This window comes from Pelophylax lessonae (genome assembly GCF_965119305.1).
Source record: "Pelophylax lessonae genome assembly, chromosome: 9".
Classification (NCBI taxonomy): domain Eukaryota; kingdom Metazoa; phylum Chordata; class Amphibia; order Anura; family Ranidae; genus Pelophylax; species Pelophylax lessonae.
In genome coordinates, this window is record NC_138776.1 from 258,597,916 (window position 1) to 258,613,081 (window position 15,166).

Below are 15,166 nucleotides of genomic sequence, written 5' to 3' on the forward strand. Positions count from 1 at the left end.
TGGAGACCAAGCCTAACCTATGTGTATGCTGCCAGGGAGATAAACTGGGAAAGTAAAATGATGGTATTTGATAACAATTTTTCTCCAGCAACTGCTTTACACAATTTTTTTTTAGGAGAAAGGATTGGGTGGTTGCAGCACTTGTATGTTATAAAAATAAAAATACACACAAGGTAACTAGATGTTTTCCTTAGCCCGAGGAAGGACTGATTTTAGACCAAAACTGTTGCTTTCTCCAAACAAGTTTATTTTATCCCACTGACACCAAAAATTGGGCTTATTTTATCCCAAGGAGACCAACAATGGAACTTATTTTATACCACTGTCACAAACAATGAGGTTTATTTTATCCCACCCACACCAATGATGGGGCTTATTTTATGCCACTTTCACAAATGATGGGGGTTATGCTATCCCACTGGCACCAAGGACATAACATATGTTATTCCACTGACACCAAAAATTGGGCTTATTTTATCCCAAGGAGACCAACAATGGAGCCTATTTTATACCACTATCACAAACGATGGGGCTTTTTTTTAATCGACTCACACGAATGATGGCGCTTATTTTATGCCACTTTCACAAATGATGCGGGTTATTTTTTTCCACTAACACCAAAAATGGGGTTTATTTTATTCCACTGAGTCCAATGATGGAGCCTAATCCAGTCTACTTGTGGGTATTGCCACTCACAATGCACATGGGTCTACCTTTCCGAGGACCAGGCTGGGACTGATTCAAACATTATGGTGGTTCCCTAGCTTAGATATGAGCCTTATACTGCTTGCAGTCCTTAATTACACAGAGTCCCTCTGTAGCATGCTGTCCCATGTCACTATACACCCTTCCCTTCCGTATGTTACTTTTAGGAGGGACACCGCTGAGCCTGTGCCCTCATCAACAGTCCAGCGTACCGCTGTCACCTCCCAGTGAAAGAATGGGGTCCCGCCATGCACCTAGCATGGACCTCATGCGTGCACTTCATTTAACTCTTTCAGCTTCACCATAAAATGTGGCCAGGTACATGAGGTCTCTGTACCACAGGTTTGGTCCCAGGTGCTTTTGGAAACCGACCACTGATGGTCAGACACCACTGACACCAAAAATTTGGCTTATTTTATCCCAAGGAGACCAACAATGGAGCCTATTTTATACCACTATCACAAACGATGGTGCTTTTTTTTATTCCACTCACACTTGGAAACCGACAACTGACGGTCAGATCACTGACCCTCTCACTATAGGAGGTCCCATCACCTACACCAGGTACCACACTTCACGCTGCAATGTTCCTTACACCATTTTGGGTTCCCCATAGCAACTGCATTACTCCTCCTGCTTGTCTTGCCGAGTACACCTTCCGTAGTGGCTTTGCTTCATATCCCACATGTGCTTTACTGGTTCTTGTTTTTTCATATGCCAGGAACTTTCATGCACCCCTTTAAATTACTTCAGACCAGGCTTAAAACAGTTAACTGCTTTACTGAAGGTTCAGCAACACTGTTTAACAGCATACATGAAACCGAGTCCAGCCCCGTTGTTGGTGTCAGTTTGAGGAATAGTGACCCATAGATGGCACCAATGGTAGAAATAAAGCCCCATTGTTGATGTCAGTAGCAGGAATTATTCCCCATTGTTGGTGTTAGTGGAATAGTATCCCAATGTTGGTGTCAGTGGGAGGAATAGTGTCTTTTATCAGTGGAAGGAAAAGTGCCCCAAGGGTCGGATGAAGGCAAGCAGAGGGCAGCAGTTTGGAGACCACTTTTCCAGAGAAGCAATGTCCATTCAACAGAAGTCCAGTAATGGTAGGTTCCTAGTCCAGGGAAAATCCCAGTAGGATGCACGTCGTCCAGAAGGACTACTTGTTGCAGCAGTTTTTCCTCTGTCAATCCCACATGGAAGAAAAAGCTTGCTTTGAGCCCTCCCCTGATATTTATGTGGCTTACAGTAGGGGGAAGCTCAAAAAGCCCGGGAAAGAGTCTAGACACAGTTAACCCCTTCCCATCCAGAGTAGCCTGTAACTCACTATATACATAAATAATGCAGTGCAGGCAGGGCTAAAATATTCACAGGCATCCTGGTCAGCACCTGCTTACACACTTATACAAACAATGGGACTTATTTTATCCCACTGAGGCCAACAATGGGACTTTTCTCCCACGGACACCAAAAATGGGGTTTATTTAACCCAAATGAGACTAGCAATGGGGCTTGTTTTATGCCGCGTACACAAACAATGGAGCTTATTTTACTCTCTTTGTCATGAAAAATAGGGTTTATTTTATCCCAATGATGGGACTTATGAACCTCTTCTTTAATACCAGAACTTTTTTTTTTCTAACCTTCCTGCCCAAGCCAATTTTCAGCTTTCAGCGCTGTCTCACTTTGAATGACAATTGAGCGGTCATTCAACACTGTACCCATATGACATTTTTTGCCATTTGTTTGAGACAGATAGAGCTTTCTTTTGGTGGTATTTATTTACCCTTTTCTTCGTTTCTGTTATAAAAATTTTGCAAATACATAATATTTATTCTTTACTATTGTACATTGATGAGGCTGCTCTGATGGGCATTGATGAGGCCGCTGTGATGGGCACTGATGAGTTGGCACTGATGAGGCGGCACTAAAGAGGCTGCTCTGATGTGCACTGATAAGTGGCACTGATAAGCGGAACTGATGAGGTGGCACTGACGAGGCTGCTTTGATGGGCACTAATGAGGTGGCACTGATGGGCACTGATAATGGCTGCATTGATAAGGCACGATTGATAGAGGGCATTGATGGGCACTGATATGCTGCACTGATGGGCACTGATTTGCAGCACTAATGGGCACTGATGGGGCTGATTATCAGAGTAAATGTGCCCTGTCACAGGAAAGCTGGTTATCGGCTTTTCTTTCCTCAGACAATGACAACGCTGAGGAAAGGAAATGCCAATAAATGGCATTTGTTTACATGAGCTGCGATTGGACATAACTGATCACATGGTAAAGAGCCAACATCATTGACTCTTTACCCTTATCGGTGATGCGCTGTGTCTGAGGGATACATGCACAGCAGAACAAGAGCAGCCCCGCCCAGCCGTCATTGTACAATGGGCCAGTGGGAACCAGCTGAATTCATTTTGGCTTCAATATACATCCAGTTCTTATAACAGGACAACCCATAGAAGGAAAGGTGTGACACAACAATGCCAGCTGGCATTTTTCTTCTTGATATGTCCCCTTTAATTGTTTCCAAATGCTGACAACCATGACTCAATATAAACCAAGCAACTCCTTTTAAAAGCCCAACTCAACCTAAAAGTTAACAGTTTTGGTTCGGCAAGGGACGAAATAGAACCTCGTGTAGGATTAGTTCAAGTCTACATCCGAATTTGGCTTATTTTCACTCTCATCTTGTTCTGTTTGATCTCTATCACCTGGACAAGCCGTGAAGGAAAATCTCCCCAACCAGAACACAGGCAGAGGAATACCTCCACAGAGTATCTAACATTTCTCCAGTCAATCATATAGTATAAGAAGCAGTCTGAAATAATAGAACTATCGGGGAACTCTGTGCAGGCATTTATCATCCCTGTACAGTCCAGATAATTCTAATTTTATTTTATATATCTCTATATATATCTCTCTATATATATCTCTATATATATCTCTATATATATCTATATATATATATATATATATATATACAGTATTTTATTATTATTATATGTATCCGTCTACAGAGAGGAGACTCCTGCATAGACATGACCATTGGAAAAATGGACGAAGACCAAAGCCATGTGACTGAGACAATATTAAATCTCACCCTAGAGATCATCTACCTGCTGACTGGAGAGGTGAGGAGGATTCTGGGAAGATCACATAATATCACTCTTATCTCTATAAATCCTGACTGGAGAGGTAAAGAAATTTTTGAAAAGTCCATTGTTATAAATGTCACTTGATTTCTTCACACAGGATTATAAAGTAGTGAAGAAAAAATCTGGTGAGCCTCCGCCTCACTGCCTGACAACAGAGGTAACCAGTGCCAAAAAGATTCTAGAAGTCACCAAGAAGATCACTGAGCTGCTGACAGGAGAGGTGAGCGGTGCTGGGAATTCTGGGACATTATCCAGTAACAGACAAGGGATGTGTCTGGATGGTGACTGTATCATTGTGTGTGTCAGGTTCCTATAAGGTGTCAGGATGTCACTGTCTATTTCTCCATGGAGGAGTGGGAGTATATAGAAGGACACAAGGATCTCTACAAGGACGTCATGATGGAGAATCAGCCACCCCTCACATCACCGGGTAAGAGGAGACTTTATTGTAAAGGAGAGAGCAGTACGGAGGGTCCACCTAGATCCCCCATCATCTGATAAACACATAGAAACAATGTATTCAGTCAGTGTGTGTGTTTCCTACAGATGGATCCAGTAATGGGAACCCACCAGAGAGATGTCCCCGTCCTCTGTATTCCCGGGATTCCACGCAGGAAGGTCACACCATCCCTCACCATCATCAGGTAGATGAAATTGATCAACTAGAACACAATAATAGTTCCAAGCTATGTAATGATATTTGTCTATATATTCTCTTGTTCCTTTTTTTTATATGTTCTGTCATGTTTGGGGTTTAGGGTGAAGAACTGAAAGAAATCAAAGTGACGGTTAAAGACGAAGAAGAAGAGACGTTGGTGAGTGGAGATCAGCAGTCTATGGAGGAGGAGGAGATGATTATGAAAAGTAAACAGAAGGAATCTTCTCTACATATGGACACAAGTAAGTAATAACCTCTAAATACAGAGACAGTTTTCAATTTTCATACTGTACACCATATGAAAGGTCCATCTACAAACCTCCATATAATGTCATGTTTCCACCAAATTAAATATGTTTACATTATTACATAAGTTAAAAGCAAATGACAATCCAGTTCACTCAACAACAAAAAAAGCTGAAACAATGTATTCAGTCAGTGTGTGTGTTTCCTACAGATGGATCCAGTAATGGGAACCCACCAGAGAGATGTCCCCGTCCTCTGTATTCCCGGGATTCCACACAGGAAGATCACACCATCCCCCACCATCATCAGGTAGGTGGGACTGAGCATGTAGATCCAATAAAAGTATTCTAAGCTATGAGAGGACATTCTTCAATGTAAAATCTTGTTTCTTTTAACAAATGTATTCTATCATCTTTGGGGTCTTAGGGTGAAGAATTGAAAATCATCAAAGTTGAGTTTAAAGAGGAAGATGAAGAGATGTTGATGAGTGGAGATCAGCAGTCTATGGAGGAGGGGGAGATGATTATGAAACGTAAACCAGAGAAACCTTCTTTGCCTATAAACATTGGTAAGTAACATCATACACTAAAGCAGTTACTAACTGCAGTAAGAGAAAGATCGAGATAACCACTGGTAGTAATTGATGTACCTACTATGCCACCTAAAGCTCCCAAAAAAATAAGGGAGAGGTATTGTACACCATATGATATACAAATTCTAGTCCTTACCAGAAGAATATAATCTTTGCATTTACCACACCACACAATGTTCCCAACAAATGAGGAGGAGATACTGAACACCATATGAAAGGTCCATCTCCATTCCTCAATATAACGTCATGTTCCCAACAAATGAGGAGAAGATACTGTACACCATATGAAAGGTCCATCTCCATTCCTCAATATAATGTCATGTTCCCAACAAATGAGGAGGAGATACTGTACACCATATGAAAGGTCCATCTCCATTCCTCAATATAATGTCATGTTCCCAACAAATGAGGTGGAGATATTGTACGCCAGGCATGTCCAACCTGCGGCCCGGGGGCCACATGCGGCCCAGAACCCCAGGCAATGCGGCCCACTGCCCCCTGACAATTTTTTTTTTGCTGGGGAGGAAGGAAGTCGGTCGGGGGCATGGCCACAGCGGCTTCCAACTAACGGTAGGCAGAGGCTGCCTCGGACTGGAGGGGGGGTGGGGGGGACGAGCATGTGCAGTGTTTCTGACTCCTACCACCATGACCACTTCTTCAAATCACTGAAGTGGTCATGGTGGTTAAAGTGTTCCTTTAATATCTCTCAGAAGAAGTAAACCTCTGTATACTGATTCCATTTCATTTGATCATCCTCTAGTTGTGTTAAATTAGTGCGGGGGGTGCGGCAGCGCGGGAAGGGTGCCGCGGCATTTTATTACTTATATACCTTAACTATAGTATATATTTTATATGCGGCCCGAGAAAATTTCTCTACACTCAATGTGGCCCAGAAAAGCCAAAAGGTTGGACATCCATACTGTACGCCATATGAAAGGTCCATCTCCATTCCTCAATATAACGTCATGTTCCCAACAAATGAGGAGGGGATACTGTATACCATATGAAAGGTCCATCTCCATTCCTCAATATAACGTCATGTTCCCAACAAATGAGGAAGAGATACTGTACACCATATGAAAGGTCCATCTCCATTCCTCAATATAACGTCATGTTCCCAACAAATGAGGAGGAGATACTGTACACCATATGAAAGGTCCATCTCCATTCCTCAATATAACGTCATGTTCCCAACAAATGAGGTGGAGAGACTGTATACCATATGAAAGGTCCATCTCCATTCCTCAATATAACGTCATGTTCCCAACAAATGAGGAGGAGATACTGTACACCATATGAAAGGTCCATCTCCATTCCTCAATATAACGTCATGTTCCCAACAAATGAGGAAGAGATACTGTACACCATATTCTGAACCAACGCTTTGAGAAGCTATTGAGTACAAGAACAGTATATATGTCTCCTTAATGGAAAATATGAAGAATGCTTCATAATTCTTTTATCAAAATTGTTTTCCAACAGATGAACACTATGACTCTGAGGGACATCGTATTTTATCTTCAGACTGTAATGTAGAAGATAATGATATCGTACAATATTCCCCAGGAGAAAATCTTGTTAATCAAATGACTCATCACACGGCTTACTATGTCAAGAGATTAATGGATCCCTCTAATCCTGAGGGATCCTCTGATAGATCACATATATCATACACTGAAGCTTCCTTAGGCCAGGAAGTAGTTCGCACAATGGAAAGTTCATTGATAGGTTTTGTAGTTAAGAACACTCTGACTGAAAATGGAACACTTTTTGAAAAGCAGAGAAGTCGCAAGAGCGGGCCTCCGTTTTCATGTTCAGACTGCGGAAAATGTTTTACGGCAAAAAGAAACCTTCTTCGACACCAGAAAAATCACAAGGGCGAGCGTCCGTTCCCATGTTCAGAGTGCGGGAAATGTTTTACTGTAAAAAGTAATCTTCTTACACACCAGAGAAGTCACACAGGCGAGCGCCCCTTCCCATGTTCAGAGTGCGGGAAACGTTTCATTGAGAAAAAAACACTTCTTACGCACCTGAGAAGTCACAGGAGCGAGTATCCTTTTTCATGTTCAGAGTGTGAGAAATGTTTCCTTCAGAAAGAAGATCTATATAAACACCAGAAAATTCACACTGGCGAGCGTCCTTTCTTATGTGCAGAGTGCGGGAAATGTTTCTTTCACAGATCAGACCTTCATCGACACCAGAGAACTCACACAGGTGAATGTCCCTATTCATGTTCAGAGTGCGGCAAAAATTTCAATGACAAAGGAAACCTTCATAAACATGAGAAAATTCACACTGGCGAGCGTCCATTTCCGTGTTCAGAGTGCGGGAAAAGTTTCATTAGTAAAGGAAACCTTATTAGACACCAGAGAAGTCATACGGGTGAACGTCCATTCTCATGCTCGCTGTGTGGGAAATCTTTCATTGAAAACAAGGACCTTCATAGGCACCAGAGAATTCACACAGGTGAACGTCCTTATACATGTTCAGAGTGCGGGAAATGTTTCACTAAGAAAGAAAGCCTTGTCAGCCACCAAAAAAGTCACACTTGAAATGGACCAGAAAAAAGACCAGTCTACACACCAGAGATGTAACACATTTCATACGGGAGAGTGGGACTAATCTTGTTCAGTGTGCGGTAAATGTTTCATTCAGAAACGTCTTTGACACCAGAAGATTTCGACAAATGAGCGTCTCTATTCATGTACAGGGAATGTTTTACACATGAAGAAAATCCTATAGAATATCACACTCAGCTGCTGATTTTGCTGGCAAATATACAGTGGAAATAAACAATCGGAACTGTTCAGTCCAAGGATAATCTATATCATTAATAAAAATAGTTTTTGGTAAATTCTGGCAATAGTGACATTTCATTTATAGGTGGAATCTGTAGTAGTTAGTGGAGACTGCCATGTGGATGGTGGAGAGCTGTCGTAGAATTTAGTGTGGATGGTGGGGGAGAGCTGTCGGAGAATGTAGTGTGGATGGTGGGAGGAGAGCTGTCGGAGAATGTAGTGTGGGTGGTGGGGTAGAGCTGTCGGAGAATGTAGTGTGGATGGTGGGGGAGAGCTGTCGGAGAATGTAGTGTGGGTGGTGGAGGAGAGCTGTCGGAGAATGTAGTGTAGATGGTGGAGGAGAGCTGTCGGAGAATGTAGTGTGGATGGTGGGAGGAGAGCTGTCGGAGAATGTAGTGTGGATGGTGGAGGAGAGCTGTCGGAGAATGTAGTGTAGATGGTGGAGGAGAGTTGTCGGAGAATGTAGTGTGGATGGTGGAGGAGAGCTGTCGGAGAATGTAGTGTGGATGGTGGGAGGAGAGCTGTCGGAGAATGTAGTGTGGATGGTGGGAGGAGAGCTGTCGGAGAATGTAGTGTGGATGGTGGAGGAGAGCTGTCGGAGAATGTAGTGTGGATGGTGGGAGGAGAGCTGTCGGAGAATGTAGTGTGGATGGTGGGAGGAGAGCTGTCGGAGAATGTAGTGTGGATGGTGGGAGGAGAGCTGTCGGAGAATGTAGTGTGGATGGTGGAGGAGAGCTGTCGGAGAATGTAGTGTGGGTGGTGGGGTAGAGCTGTCGGAGAATGTAGTGTGGATGGTGGAGGAGAGCTGTCGGAGAATGTAGTGTGGATGGTGGAAGAGAGCTGTCGGAGAATGTAGTGTGGATGCTGGAGGAGCACTGTTGGAGAATGTAGTGTGGATGGTGGAGGAGAGCTGTCAGGGAATGTAGTGAGGATGGTGGGGATGAGCTGTCAGAGAATTGGGTGACAGTGAAAATTACAATCTCTCTATATAGTTATTCTATGATATATGGTAATGTAGCGCACCCCCTTAAGGGCTGCAGATGAATTGGAATCCCCCACCCTGCACAGCCAGGCAGGCACACCGATTTTTACAGGTACTCTTGAGACAGAGAACAGTCCATGACGTTGTTTTTGTTATTCATTGTGGGTAATAATGTTTAGTCAGCCCCTACCCTGTCCACCTTTAGGCAATCCCTGAAAACTCATTTATTCAGGGAAGCTTACCCTACCTCCTCCTAAGAACTGTATCCGAGCCACCTCCATCAGATCATCCCTACATAGTACCACCTCCTCCTCCCTTTAGATTGTAAGCTCCATGAGCAGGGCCCTCCTTCTTTATTGAACTGTATTCTAATTGTACTGTCCCCCCCTCTACTTTGTAAAACTGTTGGCACTATATAAATCCTGTATATTATTAATACTAATATACTATTCGTCAAAAAAAATTTGGAAAACCAAGAGGACACATGCTTGGAAACGAAAGAATACATTACAATAAAATACATCACTTCCTAAGTTGCATTCTGTCATACACGAGAATTTTCAAAACTCTATTTTTCGATACGAGGCTAGCAAGCAAAAAAAAAACAGACTATCATTTGTCCGATATTCTCATCGCGTGTACGAGGCGTTATACTAAAAATTTGAAGAACACCCCAAGCAAGCATCTGTCAAAGTACTGAAATACAACGTAGGCTGTGGCTTTTATATTCTCCACAGAAGGTGATCCAACGTATTGCGGTTGGAACGCACAAACAGGAAGTGATAGCAGGGGCAGACAGGAAGTAATGTCAGGTATAAACAGGAAGTTCCAGGTCAGAGGTGAGTTGGGAAGAAGTAGAGAGGAGACATTGCTGGAACTGGCAGCAGAGGAGGTAATAAGATGTAATTTTATATTTACATCCAGTAACCCCCCCCCCCCCGTCATGTCCGTCCTCTTTCTCCATATCCTTAGTCGTCAACATTTGTTGCAAAAAATACATTTGCGAGAAAGGATCGGGTGGTTGCTGAATTCGTAATTCATTGAAAAGAATCAAGAAAGACTTCTAGGTGCCAAGATATGAAGTAAGTCGGAAAATGATTATGGATCACATTGTTACCCTCTGATGTCTTTGGTTTTACAATATCAGAGTAATCAGTTACTTTATCACTATTGCCTCATATTGGAGTGCATGGATAGGTAGTGCGAATGGAGACATCCATAATTTCTGGTCCCCATGTATACGACGGAAATTAGATCTTATTTTATCCTACTAACATCAATTATCGAACTTATGATCCCACCGACACCAATGATTGGGCTCATTTTATCCCACTGACACCAATGAATGGGCTCATTTTATCCCACCGACACCAATGAATGGGCTCATTCTATCCCACTGACACCAATAGGGCTTATTTCAGGCCACCAACACCAATGATGGGGCTAATTGTCTCCTGTCAACACCGATGGGGCTTATTTTATCCCACTGACACCATCGAGGTAGGCTCATTTTTTTTTCACTTATTTTATCCTCATGACATCAATGATCGGACTTATTTTATATCACTATCACAATGATGGGGCTCAATTTAATCTACTAACCCCAACGATGGGGCTCATTTTGACCCACCGACACCAATGATTGGGCTCATTTTATCCCACTAACACCAATGATTGGGCTCATTTTATCCCACCGACACCAATGAATGGGCTCATTTTATCCCACCGACACCAATGAATGGGCTCATTTTATCCCACTGACACCAAAAGGGCTTATTTTAGCCCACCAACACCAACGATGGGGCTAATTTTCTCTTGTTGACACCGATGGGACTTATTTTATCCCACTGACACCATCGAGGTAGGCTCATTTTTTTTTTCACTTATTTTATCCTCATGACATCAATAATCGGACTTATTTTATATTACTATCACAATGATGGGGCTCATTTTAATCTACTAACCCCAACGATGGGGCTCATTTTGACCCACCGACACCAATGATTGGGCTCATTTTATCCCACTGACACCGATGATGGGTCTCATTTTATTCCAACAATGGGGCTTTTTTTATCCTGACGACACCATGGATAAGGTTTATTTTATCCCCCACCAAGGATGGGGTTTATTTTATCCCACCGACACCAACGATGGGGCTTATTTTATCCCACTAAAACCAACATTGGGACTTATTTTATCCTGTTGACACCTATGGAGCTTATTATATCTCACCAACACCAACGATGGGGCTTTGTTTATCCCATTGACACCAACGATGGGGCTCATTTTATCCCACCGATAGGGCTTATTTTATCTCACCGACACCAACAATGGGGCTTATTTTATCCCACCAACGATCTGACTTATTTTATCCCAATGACACCAGTTATGGGGCTTATTTTATCCCACCGACATCAGCGATGGGGCTTATTTTATCCAGCTGACACCAACAATGGGGCTTATTTTATGCCCAATGACACCAATGATAGGGATTGTTTTATCCTACAGGCCTCAACGATGGTACTTATTTCATCTCATCAACACCAATGATCTAACTTATTTTATCTCATTGACACCAGTTATGGGACTTATTTTATCCCAATGGCACAGATGTTGGTGCTTATTTTTTCTCACCAACACCAATCTCCCAAATCTCCCCAACCAGAACATAGACAAAAGAATACCTCCACAGAGGATCTAACATTTCTCCACTCAATCTAAGATTACAATAAAAGGTTTTTTACTTTCAGTGAGACTTTTAACGAGATTAACGAGCCCAGTAATATAATATAACAATCTTCATCTTCATCATCTGAGGTGTCAGAACTCTGGAGGAACTCTGTGCAGACATTCTTCATCCCAGTACAGTCCAGATAATTCTCAGTTTATTATCTCTCTACAGAGAGGAGAGTCTTGTATGGATCGCATGACCACATCAATGAGGATGGACGAGGACCAAAGTCACAAGGCTAGGAGGATATTAGACCTCACCCTGGAGATCATCTACATGCTGACTGGAGAGGTGAGGAGGATTCTGGGAGGTCACATGACATCACTCTTATCTCTATTAATAAAACACAGACCTGACCGGAGAGGTGAGGAGGATTCTGGGAGGTCACATGACATCACTCTTATCTCTATTAATAAAACACAGAGATGACCGGAGAGGTGAGGAGGATTCTGGGAGGTCACATGACATCACTCTTATCTCTATTAATAAAACACAGACCTGACCGGAGAGGTGAGGAGGATTCTGGGAGGTCACATGACAATATTGTTGCTCTTTCAATATAGAGTTTTGCTCCGGTGAAGTCCGGTGACCATCTAACCATCACAGTGCCTTCACCTCTTTCCTTGAAACCCAAGAGAAATAATGACAAGAAGATTCTAGAAGTCACCAACAAGATCATTGATCTGCTGACAGGAGAGGTGAGCGGTGCTGGGAATTCTGGGACATTATCCAGTAACAGACAAGGGATGTGTCTGGATGGTGACTGTATCATTGTGTGTGTCAGGTTCCTATAAGGTGTCAGGATGTCACTGTCTATTTCTCCATGGAGGAGTGGGAGTATTTAGAAGGACACAAGGATCTCTACAAGGACGTCATGATGGAGAATCAGCCGCCCCTCACATCACCGGGTAAGAGGAGACTTTATAGTAAAGGAGAGAGCAGTACGGAGGCTCCACCTAGATCTCCCATCATCTGATAAACACATAGAAACAATGTATTCAGTCAGTGTGTGTGTTTCCTACAGATGGATCCAGTAATGGGAACCTACCAGAGAGATGTCCCCGTCCTCTGTATTCCCGGGATTCCACACAGGAAGATCACACCATCCCTCACCATCATCAGGTAGGTGGGACTGAGCATGTAGACCTACAAATGTCCTCTTAGCTATGAGACGACTCTTCTATATAATCTCTTGTTCTTTTTTATAAATGTATTCTATCATATTTGGGGTTTAGGGTGAAGAACTGAAAGACATCAAAGTTGAGTTTACGGAGGAAAAAGGAAAGTTGGATGGACAATGTATGAGAGAAGGTAATCACTATTCCCGGGATTCCACACAGGAAGCTCACAATGATACCCACCATGATCAGGTAGAAAAAGAACTCAAAATATATCTAAACATTGACATCCTTCTATGAAATCTTTTAATGGCAGTAATCTTTTTTTTTTCAATTCCTGGGGTTTAGGGTGAAGAACGGAAAGACATCAAAGTTGAGGGTAAAGAGGAAGAAGAAGAGATGTTGGTGAGAGAAGCTCAGCAGTCTATGGCGGAAGGTGAGACATTTATTACATTTTATATATAACACACACAAAAGTAAGTTGTTCAGCAATATTTTTCTTCAACCCAGAGCTGGTTACAGTACTTATTTTCCACCACTAGAAGGCCTCAGTCTGACATCTAGCATCATTCAACCCATTTTTCTCCTAGACCAAGGGTCTCCACAAACTTTTTAAACAAACAGCCAGTTTACTGTCCTTCAGACTTTAGAAGGAGGGGGCCACTGGGAGTAGAAGTGGGATGAATAGTGTCCCATCATTGGTGTCAGTGGGAGGAATAGTGTCCCATCATTGGTATCAGAGGAAGGAATAGTGTCCCATCATTGGTATCAGTGGGAGGAATAGTGTCCCATCATTGGTGTCAGTGGGAGGAATAGTGTCCCATCATTGGTATCAGTGGGAGGAATAGTGTCCCATCATTGGTGTCAGTGGGAGGAATAGTGCCCCATCATTGGTATCAGTGGGAGGAATAGTGTCCCATCATTGGTGTCAGTGGGAGGAATAGTGCTCCATCAATGGTGTCAGTAGAAGGAATAGTGCCCCATCAATGGTATCAGTGGGAGGAATTATGCCCCATCATTGGTATCAGTGGGAGGAATAGTGCCCCATCATTGGTGTCAGCGGGAGAAATAGTGCCTCATCATTGGTGTCAGTGGAAGGAATAGTGCCCCATCATTTGTGTCAGTGGGAGGAAAAGTGCCCCATCATTGGTGTCAGTGGAAGGAATAGTGCCCCATCATTGGTGTCAGTGGAAGGAATAGTGCCCCATCATTGGTGCCAGTGGGGGGAATAGTGCCCCATCATTGGTGTCAGTGGAAGGTATAGTGCCCCATCATTGGTGTCAGTGGGAGGAATAGTGTCCCATCATTGGTATCAGTGGGAGGAAGGGTGCCCCATCATTGGTATCAGAGGAAGGTATAGTGCCCCATCATTGGTATCAGTGGGAGGAATAATGCCCCGTCATTGGTGTCAATGGGAGGAATAGTGCCCCATCATTGGTGTCAGTGGAAGGAATAGTGCTCCATCATTGGTATCAGTGGGAGGAATAGTGCCCCATCATTGGTGTCAGTGGAAGGAATAGTGCTCCATCGTTGGTGTCAGTGGAAGGAACAGTGCCCCATCATTGGTGTCAGTGGGAGGAATAGTGCCCCATCGTTGGTGTCAATAGAATAGAATAAAATAGAATATAACCTTCTTCTGAAATTCAAATTTAGAATAGAGTAGAGCCAGCTATTCCTCATAATGAATTTGGATCGATTTGATATTTTTTATTTGAATTCGATTCGAATGCTTCTAATCCATTGGAATAATTTGAATCCATCCAAAAAAAATGTCTTCATTCTGCACATGTTTAGCTGTATCTATACATTTGTCTCATGAATGTAAGGCGTGTCGAAAACGCATAACTAGTAAGATTGTATTGAATTGTTTGGAAACAGGTGGACATCATGGTCGGAGTACCTCCTCTGAGGAACGTCGGGTTTTATCCCCAGATAAAACAGAAGATGATGGAATCACTTGGAACATTCCCATTACCCCCATTATACATCATATACCTCATCACTTCCAGATATCCATGGATCTTTTCAATCCCGAGGAACCATCCCACCAATCACATACTGTGACCTCAGATGTCCATCTAGGTCCTCATAGTGTAGATGGATCAATAGGCCCATCGGACCAAGCACATACTGTGACCTCAGATGTCCATCTAGGTCCTCATAGTGTAGA

At 42.9% G+C, this 15,166-nt stretch overlaps 3 protein-coding genes across 4 annotated transcripts in view; all 3 read left to right on the forward strand.

The window, feature by feature from the left end:
- The window catches only part of LOC309563428 (uncharacterized protein), a gene marked incomplete at its 3' end in the record, with an annotated part of 51,122 nt that extends 35,957 nt beyond the window's left edge, over window positions 1-15,165 (forward strand). The window contains exons 2-5 of the mRNA XM_082267823.1: window positions 13,114-13,248; window positions 13,345-13,432; window positions 14,875-15,119; window positions 15,151-15,165. Coding sequence (XP_082123949.1) covers window positions 13,180-13,248; window positions 13,345-13,432; window positions 14,875-15,119; window positions 15,151-15,165 — 417 coding nt within the window. The 5' untranslated portion in view covers window positions 13,114-13,179. The remainder of the gene's footprint in view (window positions 1-13,113; window positions 13,249-13,344; window positions 13,433-14,874; window positions 15,120-15,150) is intronic.
- Window positions 4,561-15,166, forward strand: part of LOC309564409 (uncharacterized protein) — a 121,571-nt gene continuing 110,965 nt past the window's right edge. The window contains exon 1 of the mRNA XM_082269037.1: window positions 4,561-4,771. Coding sequence (XP_082125163.1) covers window positions 4,708-4,771 — 64 coding nt within the window. The 5' untranslated portion in view covers window positions 4,561-4,707. The remainder of the gene's footprint in view (window positions 4,772-15,166) is intronic.
- The window catches only part of LOC309562832 (uncharacterized protein), a 119,105-nt gene continuing 110,784 nt past the window's right edge, over window positions 6,846-15,166 (forward strand). Inside the window, exon 1 of one of the 2 annotated variants that reach the window (XM_082267146.1) lies at window positions 6,846-7,989. In XM_082267146.1, coding sequence (XP_082123272.1) covers window positions 6,954-7,919 — 966 coding nt within the window. In that variant the 5' untranslated portion in view covers window positions 6,846-6,953 and the 3' untranslated portion in view covers window positions 7,920-7,989. Of the gene's footprint in view, window positions 7,993-15,166 lie in introns of both variants that reach the window. The other variant, XM_082267147.1, reaches the window with a different exon arrangement.